This window comes from Charadrius vociferus, unplaced genomic scaffold, assembly GCF_000708025.1.
Source record: "Charadrius vociferus isolate BGI_N301 unplaced genomic scaffold, ASM70802v2 scaffold103, whole genome shotgun sequence".
Lineage (NCBI taxonomy): Eukaryota > Metazoa > Chordata > Aves > Charadriiformes > Charadriidae > Charadrius > Charadrius vociferus.
The window spans coordinates 6,600,443-6,612,273 of record NW_009648061.1 but is presented as its reverse complement, the minus strand read 5'-3'; the positions used below and the strand labels follow the sequence as shown (position 1 = coordinate 6,612,273).

At 42.4% G+C, this 11,831-nt stretch overlaps 1 protein-coding gene across 14 annotated transcripts in view; it reads right to left on the bottom strand.

Moving 5' to 3' along the window:
- Positions 1-11,831, bottom strand: part of IKZF1 (IKAROS family zinc finger 1 (Ikaros)) — a 54,741-nt gene that overhangs the window by 12,911 nt on the left and 29,999 nt on the right. For 4 of the 14 annotated variants that reach the window (XM_009883767.1, XM_009883768.1, XM_009883771.1 and 1 more), the window contains exon 3: positions 4,656-4,916. The exons of 9 other annotated variants lie outside the window; for them this stretch is intronic. In XM_009883767.1, the coding sequence (XP_009882069.1) occupies positions 4,656-4,916 (261 nt within the window). Of the gene's footprint in view, positions 1-4,655; positions 4,917-7,033; positions 7,094-11,831 lie in introns of all 14 variants that reach the window. One more of the 14 variants, XM_009883781.1, reaches the window with a different exon arrangement.

Below are 11,831 nucleotides of genomic sequence, written 5' to 3'. Positions count from 1 at the left end.
GTTTCTCCGCAGCCCTCAACTAAGCCAAACCAGCCTTTGAAACTCATTTGCTGAATTCTGTTTCTCTTAGGCATCAGTGTAATCTGCTATAGTAATTATGATGCATCGACAACATTAGAAACAGCCCAGAGATGTTCTGTTCTCAGTTTTGATTTTCTTTATGTAACAATAATACTGAATTTAAAATTTCAGTGCTGAAGTTAAAATACAAAAAAATAAATACAAGCTAAACAATTTCTTTCTTCTTTCTTACCTAACCATCATGTATGATTTTGCACATCTAGGACCAGCTTGTATGTCCATAGGTGTGCATATATGTGCAGCATGATCATTTTCGACTTTTGGGTAAAGCAAAAGAATAGCTGAAAATCAATTAGGCAGCAGCACAGTCCCAAACCCCAAAATCTGCGAACTCAACCATCAAGGCTGGCAGCGTTAGAGCATTCAGCAACCAGTAAAGTGAATCTACTTTATGGCAAGACATTTTCATCGGTAAAACAGCTTCAAGCAGGTCAGCAGAGTCCCTGTCAAGCCAAACAAGCTCACTTTCTTTATCCACCAAGTAGCTGTATTAATCTAAACTGTAGCCGCAACTGGTTCAACTGGGGTGGCCCACAAAATTTCCAGCATTGGCCTTACAGGATTTTGCAATGTATTTCATAAGCCATGCACAGTAGTTGTTAGGGGAAAAAAGAAAACAGGTGAGAGTCTGTCTGCTTTACATCTTAAGCTTTGGGGCAGTTACTCAGCGTGGAAGGTACTTTTCAGAAATGGACTGAAACAGTACTGAAGAAGTCAGTTTGTCATGGAGGACATAAATTCAGAAGAAATGGTTAGTTGTTACTAAACAGCTTTTCTAGCATTCATTTCTGTTATTTTTACTCAGAGGAGCATAAGAGGAGAAAACAAGGATTGTAAAAGCACTCCAGGAATGAAATGTAAAGCAAAGTAAGAATGAAATCTATCTCCAGCCTACAGCTCTCCCAATGACAGGGTAAAATCTCGCACTGAGTGGAGAAGAGAGATGGATGGAGCACTTCAAACAAGCCTGCTGCACACCAAATATTTCTACAAAACTTACAGTGGGATAAAATGTAAGGGAACCTGCCCTCACGTCGCTGTACAAGGGAAACGACACCACCACCACCAAAAGACCCTGAAACTGGTCGTCCATGCTGCAACTACCGGGGTGGGGAACATCTGCCTTGTGAGCACAGCAAAGCTCCCAGCCTTGCCAGGATGGAGATGGTCACCGATGGAAGGTTACTGGGTGTGACACTACCCTCCCAAAAATGGGGAAGGGACAGGAGGAAAGAAAAAAATACATAATGCATCTTTTGTTTAAACAGTCAGCTAGCTCTGTGTGTTATTTTCTCGACGGTTCTGAACAGCACCTGCCTATCCAGGGCAGATTTCACCACACAGCGTGTAGCTAGAGATGAACGTGGGCCCAGGAGCGAAAATTGCGATGGGACCCTCAATTGACTCAACCACCATGGCAGTGATTTGCAAGCCTTAGTGGGAGCACGGGCACTGGACTACTTACTCAGTGAAGAATGTTTATCATCTTAATTAAAATCTTTCTCATTTTTTAAACAATATAATGACAAAATCACCTAACACTCAGACATGCATAGCGCTCTTTCTTTTTTTTTTTTTTTTCTAAAAAGCTCGTTCTTCAACAGGCATTAGTTTTCTAAATAAATTTGAGTCATTCAGATCCAACTAAAGACATAAGTGAACTAACTGGTGGCTTACGTTAAAGGAGTGTACATATAAGGAGGGAATATATTCACCTATGCACACACAAATATATTTGCACATAAATACAGAAGCACACACGCATACACGTATGCGCGCACTGAGCCAGCGAAGCCTTGAATCTACACCCTGAGGTCTCAGTGCCAGGGAGCAGGAGGGGGTTTCTGTCTCCTTTCCAGATCTCCTTTTCCCTAAACACCAAGCAAGAGAGCAGCAAGCTGGAGAAAATCAAAGTACTGAAGGCCACGGGGGAGGAGAGTGAGGGGAGCCGGGCATCTGCCAGTGGGATTCGCTCCGCAGACGGGAGCAACAGGTAAGGTGCGAGGAAGCCGCCAGTGCTGTACAGCTGCCTGCAGACAGGAAGGGGCAGAAATATCAGGTGCCGCTTCGCATATCTGCACTTGGCAGGTGTATTCATTAAAAGTAATTATGCCTTTTATCAGGTCAGGCAGTCATTTTATTTTGGCACTTTAGTGTGCCAGAGTTTTGTTCACTTATCAAATATTTAGTTAAGGAAACCTCACTGCGTATGCAGGTTTTACATGAATTAGCAGCAAAGTAATTCATTTACGAGTCTTATTCCTTCACCGGGCATGTATTGAAATGGGCTTCGGCGTAGTCAGTTAAACGTCTGTAATAGTATATTCCATTTCTACTTTAATTTTCACAGCGCAGCTGAAAGGAAAAGCAGTCACCACTGTTTCCTCATGACGTCCCTTTAATTTAAACTCCCAGCTCTGAGCCTCCACTTCCCTGCCAGCCCCCGAAAACCCGCCTGAGCTCACCTGAAGAGACTGCTCAGGAGAGGAGCCGAGGGCCAGGGGGGAGGGAGGGAAAGCAAAGCCTTTCTGTCCATGGCAGGACTCGGGGGCGCAAAGTCACACCCTTTAGTTTTATTAACTATAAAAGAAGGGGGTGCTGCTGAGCGAAGTGCAGCTCGTGGGGTGCTCCCACTGCAGGTTTTAACTATGTTCCCTGATTAAAAAGAGGGTCCCATGGGCAAGGGGAGAGCTCTGCAAAGGGCGGGGAAGTCTGGGAGCGGCAGCCCTTGCGTGGGAGCGCCTTGAGCACCCTCGGCCGGCACACACAGTCCCTCTGCCAGGCAGGGACTTTGGGCAGATGGAGGTCTGTACCAGGGAAACCGGCCCCCGGGGATGCTGCTGCAGGGAAGAGGCAGCACAGCTCATCCTCCGCAGACCCAGCCTGCCGGGTACCAATTACCACCTCCCTAAAATCAGGTGTGTCCCCACAGAGGCCATTCAGCCCTGGTGCCAACACTGCCTCTGACCCTCAGGGGCCCAAAACAGCTCCCCCGAAGCAGCAACAGCGTACTTTTAATAAATCAGCTGCCTCCTTAAACGAGCACAAAGACTTCTACCTCTAAATGCATCTTAAGTTGCAACATTTTATTTCAACTCCTGCAGCATCCTCTTCAAGCCCATGAATATGTATAAAAGGCCTCATGTCCAAGTCATTTTCCATATACATGTTATCAACTTTTACAGGATCACATTAACATTCAATTAAAAAAAAAAAAAGGAAACACTGGACCAACAAGCACTATATTATATCTAGGAAGTAGGCTGTAGCCTCCCTTCTGAGAACTAGTTGTGACTTTTCCAATAAAGATAATCATCTGCTCTTCCCTGACAGAGGGATTTATCATATTGAATTGAAGACTACTTTGAAGTAGGCAATGTAACAGCATTGCCAACTATCCCCAGCACTGCTCCTGAACCCACATCACCCTAACAGATCACACCCTTCCAGAGCTTGAACAGTCACAGTTACAATGACAGATATTAGCACTGGGGGAGGTGGACGACACTCGGGGTCTTTTCATGGATCCTCTCCATTAAACTCTGAAAACACTTTGCTAATCGCACTCTTTAGTAAATCTGTGGAAATCATTTAAGCATGACTGGGGGGATGTGGAGGAAGAAAGTATCTATGTGTTCACTAGCACGACTATTTCAGTGGAATCTAACTATTGGACAGGTCGTTCTTACCTTAAAAATATTTTAAGATTCCTTCACATTTGAATATTCATGTGAAAATGCCAAATATTTTATTCATTTTCAAAGTAACTCGTGTAGCACAACAGTACGGTTCCGTTCTTCTAACTGTGGAATGACCTTAGAGTTTAGATTGGAACCCCAATTTTTAGACAGCTTATATCAGGTAAGATAAGACTCACCCTGGTCTTTACTTCTTCATTTGTTTCAGTCTCTTCATTTTTTGCACTCTTTGAGACCATTTAGAATCAGAAAATTGAGGCAAGAAGATTCACAGCACTGTGTAATTAAAAGCCATCCCTATGGAGCACAACACCTTTCCATGTCTCTTTTAGTGTCCCAGTTGAAACCCTTTAGTTCAGATTTGACCAGTGACGATACTTGTTTTTACTTCATGAAGCATTTGACATAAAATTAACCCCCTTTTTACTAAGATTGTCAGTACATTTCCCTTAATGTTTATTTTGCCAGTCACATGCATAATCACTGATCCATAATGAGCTTTGTTGCATTGTTGGAAACATTAGAACTGGGTCGATTTCAGAGTTAGCCACAAATAGGTTTTTCTTTAGCAATTCTTAGAAATTTCTTGGAAATTAAACAAGACTTCTTTAAATTTTTTTAAAAATTGAATTTTTGATGCAGCTTCAGACCAAACAAACTGCACAATTTTTAGCCCGATAGATGGACTTCCATCAAGACGAAATCTCAATTCCTGTGCTGTGCGAAATGGCATAACAAAATAACCGAGTTCCAAATGCCCACCGATGCTGCATTATCTTACAAGAGGGAACATGTGCATGATACAGAAAATCAGTCTTAGTTCCTAATATGTGGCCAATTCTTGTCAACTAAAGGAAAAACTATGGCAGGCCTTACCAGTGTGGCTTCGTTTGTGAACCATGAGCACATTGGGACCGATGCAAATTATCCCACAGATATCACATTTTAGCTTTCCGTTAGGAAGTCGAATGCCTCCAACTCCTGACATAGCCTTGCTGCCTGGGCCATTGTGTGAGCCATTCATTTTCTCTCCCGAGGTATCAAGCATTCGTAAATCCTCCGCACATTCTTCCCCATTCATTTCACAGGCACGCCCATTCTCTTCATCACTCTGAGTCTCTATTTTAATATTACCGGCTGAAAGAAACAATACAGGATGCCACTCAGTTGTGTTACAGAATAAATATGGTGGCAAAGAAACAATCACATCAAAGGAGACAAATTCTAAACAGCATGTACAATATACCTAAATAACAAAAGCTACAAACACGACTACATTTCTACGGGCAATGAGATGACTTTGCAACGCATGGAGCAGTGAACAGTGAATATCAGTAAGACAAATACAAGGCATCCAGGGAGCTGAGAACCCAAAAACATTACAAGTCTGTTCCTAGGTCACTTTGAGACTTTTGTAGTTGTAACATTCATTTTGACAATTCAGGCTAATTGGAATGAAACTTAAAATTAATCCACTTCACAGGGATCTGTGCAAAACAATTGTGAAAGCAGGTAACTCATCAAAGACAATGGATGAAAATGAACTGAAAATGCAACATTCTCCACTTGGCAGGAAGATCCCGAGGGTTGCACTGAATCCAAATATTTGGTTTGCAGTACTATGGGGAAAGCAAGGACAACAGGAAAGCAAAGAGTACAAACACTGATTAAGAAGCCAGGGTGGGGAAGGATAGAAGAAAGAATTTAAGAGCAAGAAGTATCATTACAGGAAATTATAGGAGTGATAATTGTTTTTTCAGGACAGCAGGATTAGGATTGCTGAGTATGAGGAGAGGCTCTCTACAGCCATGAGTTACTAATAAAAAACAGTCAAATCAACAAATGCGGGTGGGAAAACTGTTTTGACTTTATTAGATAAATTCTTTGTGTTATCATCCCGTAAGTGACAATCGCTTGAAGCTAGAAGAATAATTCAGGTATAAATTTGGCGTGGCCTCATTACATGCGATAACACATAGGTTGGTAAATTTGATCTGATATGAACACAGCAAACCTAAATGTTATGGAAAAGGGCCAAGATTCAGATCAGTTAATGTCAGTATTCATTCCTCTTCTCTCCACAGGACTCTGTGACATTTTGTGTAGAATAAATCATGTTTACAGTTATCTCCCTCTTTTCTAATCTGATGATTTTGCTGAAAAAAATAGTTCTTCATCATCCTGAAAAAGACCACTTAATTGCCCCAAATCTTACTTTCCTTTCTGTGAAAAACCTCTTCCTTCACCCCACCCCACCCCAAAAAGGAGAGCATTTAGTTAGTGGCTGAGTACAGGAGGGGTCTGTTTCACCCAATGAAGACCAGGTCTTTCCCTTTTGTGGAACAGTAGTTTCATGGTAGCCTTATTCATAAGTGGTGGTGTAGCAATGACATAACAAAGCTATGGGCAATAATTACCCCAAGCCACGAAAGACCTTGACATTCATTTGAAGTTGAAAGGTCTGACAAACTCTTCTCTGCTACACTCTGTAACCCCCCCAGGTGTCCCAGGAGGATTGCATGGATGCGACTGGCACCAGTTATCTGACTCAAAATCCTACTGGGAAACATGTTGAGTGGAAAGGTGTTCACATTTCTGAACACTGCTTGACTGGACACCTTTTATAAAGTCTACCAATCTAGGCATTTTAATGATTTTTCAAATATTGCATTTTTAATAGAAATCGTATACAAGACAGAATGAGTGCACATCATAAATAGCAGTTTTTCCTTTAAAATATATGCCCTAAAAAGGGGAATAATTTAGAGATATGGGAAAAAAGAATCAATGACCAAACACTGATTTACAAAGATGGTATGATTGGCTAAACAGAAGCGATCTACACTATTCTGCAAATTTAGTGGACTACAACTGTGTACTGCTGTTTTCACCATGGCAAACAGAAGCAGAACTATTTAACTTGAGCATTTGAGAGACTTTCCATGATTCCCACACCAATTTTTTCTCTTTATTTTAATAATAATAATAATTTGAATGTAAATATATTTATACAAAGCAATTACAGGTTCTTTGCCTGCCAGGGATTTGCAGAAGGTGGTTCGTGAAGTAGGCATTATGTGAAGTTAAAACAAAATACATGCGAACAAAGCAGAAAGATCAGACTACTTAAGCCTTTTGGTAGCGTATGCAGACAAACGTACATTACTGAGAAGTGAAATGACAGAAACAAAAATCATAAAAGTAGGAACTAGATGGAAATGCTCTGTAGTGAGCTGAGTTTGCAGTATACTTACGGGAAAAAGATTTGGGAATTATTGCATGAAAGTCCCTAAAGCCTTCTGCCCCATATGCAGCTGCAATAAAGAAGGGAAACAGGATGCTGGTTTGTGGTACTGCTAGCAGTAAATGTAAAAGAAGATGGCATTATTGCTATAAGAGAAACACCTAGGAGAAAGACAGAACTATCATCACAGAAGCAACACAAGCAGTTTAGGATGAAGCAGGAACAGCAGTAGGGCAGTTGGCAGGGGAATCCTCACCTGCCCAGAACAATTCCCATTTGTAAAAATGCCCTTTTCTTCCAGAGCACCCAGCAAGTTTTAACATGTTTTCTAAACGCATAACCTCTCTTGGGTATTCCCCTTGCTCACAGGTTAACTCCTGCTGAAGTCAAAAGGAGCTTTTTCTGAAGTGTATAGAAAAGGTCAACAGGAGCAGAGCACCTACCCCAGCCTTCTCCCGCTCCCAGGGAAACTGCGGGTCCCTACAGTGCAACCTTCCTACCAGGATTTATTTTTTGCCAACATGCCCTCGTTGTGTGCCAGAGATCTCTTTGTTATATGTCCTTGTTTCTAGTCACTGCAGTTACAAACAGTGGAATTGCATTGATTTTCTTCTCATGCCTGCTGGTCTTATGCAATGGAAGAAGAGGGAGTTCAATTTTATATATATACTATCGTGTATAGTGGCATATTATTTCTTTGCATTTCTACGGCTTGTCCTCACAATGTACCTACACAAAAGTGGCTGCACAAACACACTATAGAATGCATATTATGAGCAGCCACGTGCAAATTAACATGCCATGTGGCACACTGATACAAGTAATGATGGAGTTCATTACTTGACATAAGCAATGATAGGCATATTGATCCAGTCAGTCTTCACTAAAGCTCTCTGCAGCTACGCCCCTGGACTGCCGTAGCTGTGCTGCTCCATGAACGTCCCCACGCAGATGAGGCCGAGCATCCAAGATGCCCTTACAACCGCATCCATTCGGCAGCGGAGCTCACGGCGGGGGCTCGGATCAGGTGCGGAGCTCACTTTGCCAGTGACAGCTGATGGACGGTGAAGCCACCCACTTGGTCCTGGGTTCTCACGGAGATTTTATAGGTCTAAGTAACAAACAAAGTCTCTTAATGTTCAAACCTAGCACTTTTTGTAAACCTGTTTTCCAAATAAAAACTCGTAAAAAAAGCCCCACTAATGTAGGAGACACAACAGGAGAGAGAAACTGCTCCAGCAGAAACACTAATTAAATCTGAATAACACTATTAGATCTGAACAAGAAACAGGAAGGCAGGCTATATGATTTGTTTTTTTCTGGAGACTTAGACTGAAAATAAAAATCAACAGTGTTTTCTATTTCTTTTGTGAGAGAGGTTCCTGTCGCTCCCTTGCTATAGAGGGGAAAATCACTCTCAGAGCACTGATGGTGTGACAAATACCTGGGAGACTTTTCTGATGCACTGATCAAGACATACTCAGCATTTGTACAGGTTTCTCAAACAGTTACTCAATACAGTCTTTGTAGAAATAATTTCTGTGCACATCCATGTCTACATACACATACATGCAGACATTAGTGTCATGGTTTGGGCCGGACTGAAACGCTAAAGCTCTACAATAGTTAATGGCAATAATTTCTCATTGGCTCTTCTAACACTATTAAGACATTACTCATTAATTAATTTACTTCAGTTTGGTTGGAGATGACATTAAAAGGCTCTGTATTTTACTTTCTTTGTATATATTATAGTAATTCCAGGGAGTTTAATCCAAATCATTTTTTTTGTGCAAAAAGTGCGGAGTGCACTGGTATCACTGAACTGACAGCTCTCCCTGCTCCTTTTTTACCTACCCAGATTGTGGAAAAGTTACCCAAAAGCAGGGCACTGGGTGGGTCTCTTGTGCTCTCTGATGTTTACTGGGAGTTTCCCTCAGAATTTTCTGAGGAGCATTTGAAATTTATGTTACAAAGAATGTTCTGTATTCCACGGTTAAAGGTGGTTTATGCAAGTCTTTGGGGAAAAAAAAAAAAAAAAGAATTGGCATGTCAAAGGGGAAAGGGGTGATGATATGATTTATCACTGAAAAGCAGCGTAGCTGGCTCAGCATGAGACTCAGGCTGGGGCAGTCGGGAAGGCAGAATGGAGGGTGAGGTGACAGCATCACACTTCCCTGGAAAGAATTGAGCAAAGTGGCAAGGGGAGGGAGGCGTTTCGCAGAATGAAAGAGACGGTAGTGGGGAGAAAGGAGAAACCAAATGGACCTCCTGGGAAACAGGACGTGGAGGGTGTCCTTTAAAGGACAGAGACATAGGCAGCTGGAAAAAAAGAGGCATGCGAAGATTTAGTAATTTGTTTTCAATCCATTGCCAATTTACCTTCTCTTACAGCTATGGGACTCCCTCACAGATGTAAAATCCTTTCAGTTTTGTGAGACATTGGCACCGGCACAGGTTTAAGTACCCAGGCCAAAATCCCATTTGGAAGGGGGCATTCAACTCCCAAGTCATATTCTTCTCTGGTGGGATTTTTAAGGAAGAGAAAAGCATAAGACCTGACTATCAAAGGAATTTAGAGGGTTACAAAGAAACATAAATCACACTGACGCTTCTGGGGAATTTTAACAATAAAGTTCCCCGAGTCCCTTTGACTTTTACTGGGATTTGAGCATCTTTAATATTTTTAGTAGTTTTTTTTTTTTTTTTTCAGTAGGTACTTAACTGCATCTTGTGGCATACACCTGCCTTTAAGAAGTTATCCTTTAGCCTTTCTTTGAAAATAACCACGCTAATCTGATTTTTGGTCCATACAATGTCTTGCTTGTACTATGTAGCCAACAGCAAAGAAAAGAGCTTGCTTCAAATAATTTGGGTGCATGTAATTTTTTATTTGAATGGCTCATTTGTTATTCCAAAGCAAGTCAGAAGTATTTTGTTGATGTTAGTTGATGTTTAAACAGTAGCTTTAAAGTCCAACAAGAGTTTTTCATGAAGGTACCATAACTATTCAAGCAGTGGACAGATGAAGCTGCAACAATATCTGGCTGATTTGAACTGTGGATTAGCACTGTTATGGTGAGGAGGATAAAACCTTTAACACCATCCTTCGTATCAAATTATAGTAAATGTTGCTGAAAAGGCAGAATAAGATGAAAAAAACCTGCCAGGCCAAAATAAATCACCTCAGTATGCCAACGTGTGTCAACAAAAGAAGTCAGGATCTCCTCCTGTTTAGATAGGTGCAAAAACCAAAGAACAGAATTGCCAGCAATTCCACCTGTTACTTCTGGTATAAGACATAACAGCTATTTTGTTTTGTTGCAGTGCACCAAATTCTAGCATTTGGCCATGATCTGAACTCCAAACCTTTTCCCTTTTCTTTTTACATCATGGTCATTTACTGTGGCATCAGTTCTGTTCTCACCACGTAAGAGCAGTGTGGGTGGAGGATGCCATTCTCAGACATGCGAAGCGCATAAGCAAGTTGTTTGTCCACAGAATATTTCAGGAGTCAGTATTCACTGGCTAGGCTTGACAACAACAAAGAATAATTCTTTAACTTAAATTATGCTTCCATTAATAGTATCTTTCCCTTATGAGCTTCTGAAGTGACATGAAGGATCATGTAAGTGTAAAAAAGGACAACAAAAAGTCTGGGCAGAGCAACCACAGTTTGTTATGCAATGGCCTCAGCCCTTCTTTAGTAAAATACAGAAGACACAACGCAACGTAGGTGGGACTGATTCAAACTAACCGGTTACCTAGCTATAGAAAAAGCAGATGCATCCAACTGCACTTAAAAATGACTGGTTTGCCCTGTTTTTTCTACATATAGCGCTGCATTGCCCAGTTAACCAAGCATTTGCGGTGCCTGCATATCTAAAAGTTAGAGGCAGCTCAGAATTGCCTAAAAAGTTAGAGCCTACAATGCAACTTAATTGTTGCACAGAACAGAGAGAGCAGTAGCACAGTGGGAGGTGAATGCCTGAGGCTGGCGAGGCAGCCCAGCGACAGGGTGGTGGCGGCACCTTATTGTTTTGCCTGACGGAGCCATAGGCTCTCCAACAGGAGAGTAAGGCTGCAACATGGCGAAGAGGGGGCAACAGATAAAAATGAAGGCTTCTTAATGAGAGGCTCTCAGCTGGCTTTGTAAAGGGAAACAAAAATAACAGAAAGAAGAGTAGTGGCAGGAACCACTGGGGCACACCTGCAGGTAGAGCAGACTGGTGCCGACGGATAAGGAGATCCTCCCTGTCGGGTCCGTCCTGCCCCTCCTTTGACTCCAAGTGCCAATCAGCCCTTGGCAGCCAATTTCTTCCCTACTCTAATTTTGGCTTTCAATCAAATGAATATTATTCCAGAAACACAGGCGTCCCCAGATAAGCTATCTCCCGCGGGACAACCAGTGTGAGGAACTCCACCCATGTCATCGCCCACGACTGCCATTTCCTCCCACTGATGGGCGCCCCACTGCTGCCCATGGGGAGGTCCCCAGCGTGCCAGAGCCCGTGCCAGCGCCTGCCAGCACGCACAGCTCGGCTTCAGCAGCAGGGAGTCGCTCTCGATGCATTGCAAAACACATCTACATGGTTTTCCAGGGGCTGCACTGAGATCAAACTGGAGGGAATGCAAACAAGTGAAGAAAACAACCCACAAAGTATGTTGTCTCTAGGTACACAATGTGGCTCTTGCTCCATGGCGCAGACTCCCAGTAACCTCCCGGTATGGGAATCCTCTAATGCACCACTGAAGACGGACAGGTTAAAGACAGATTCAAGTAACGCCCCTGAAATCTACCCACACAC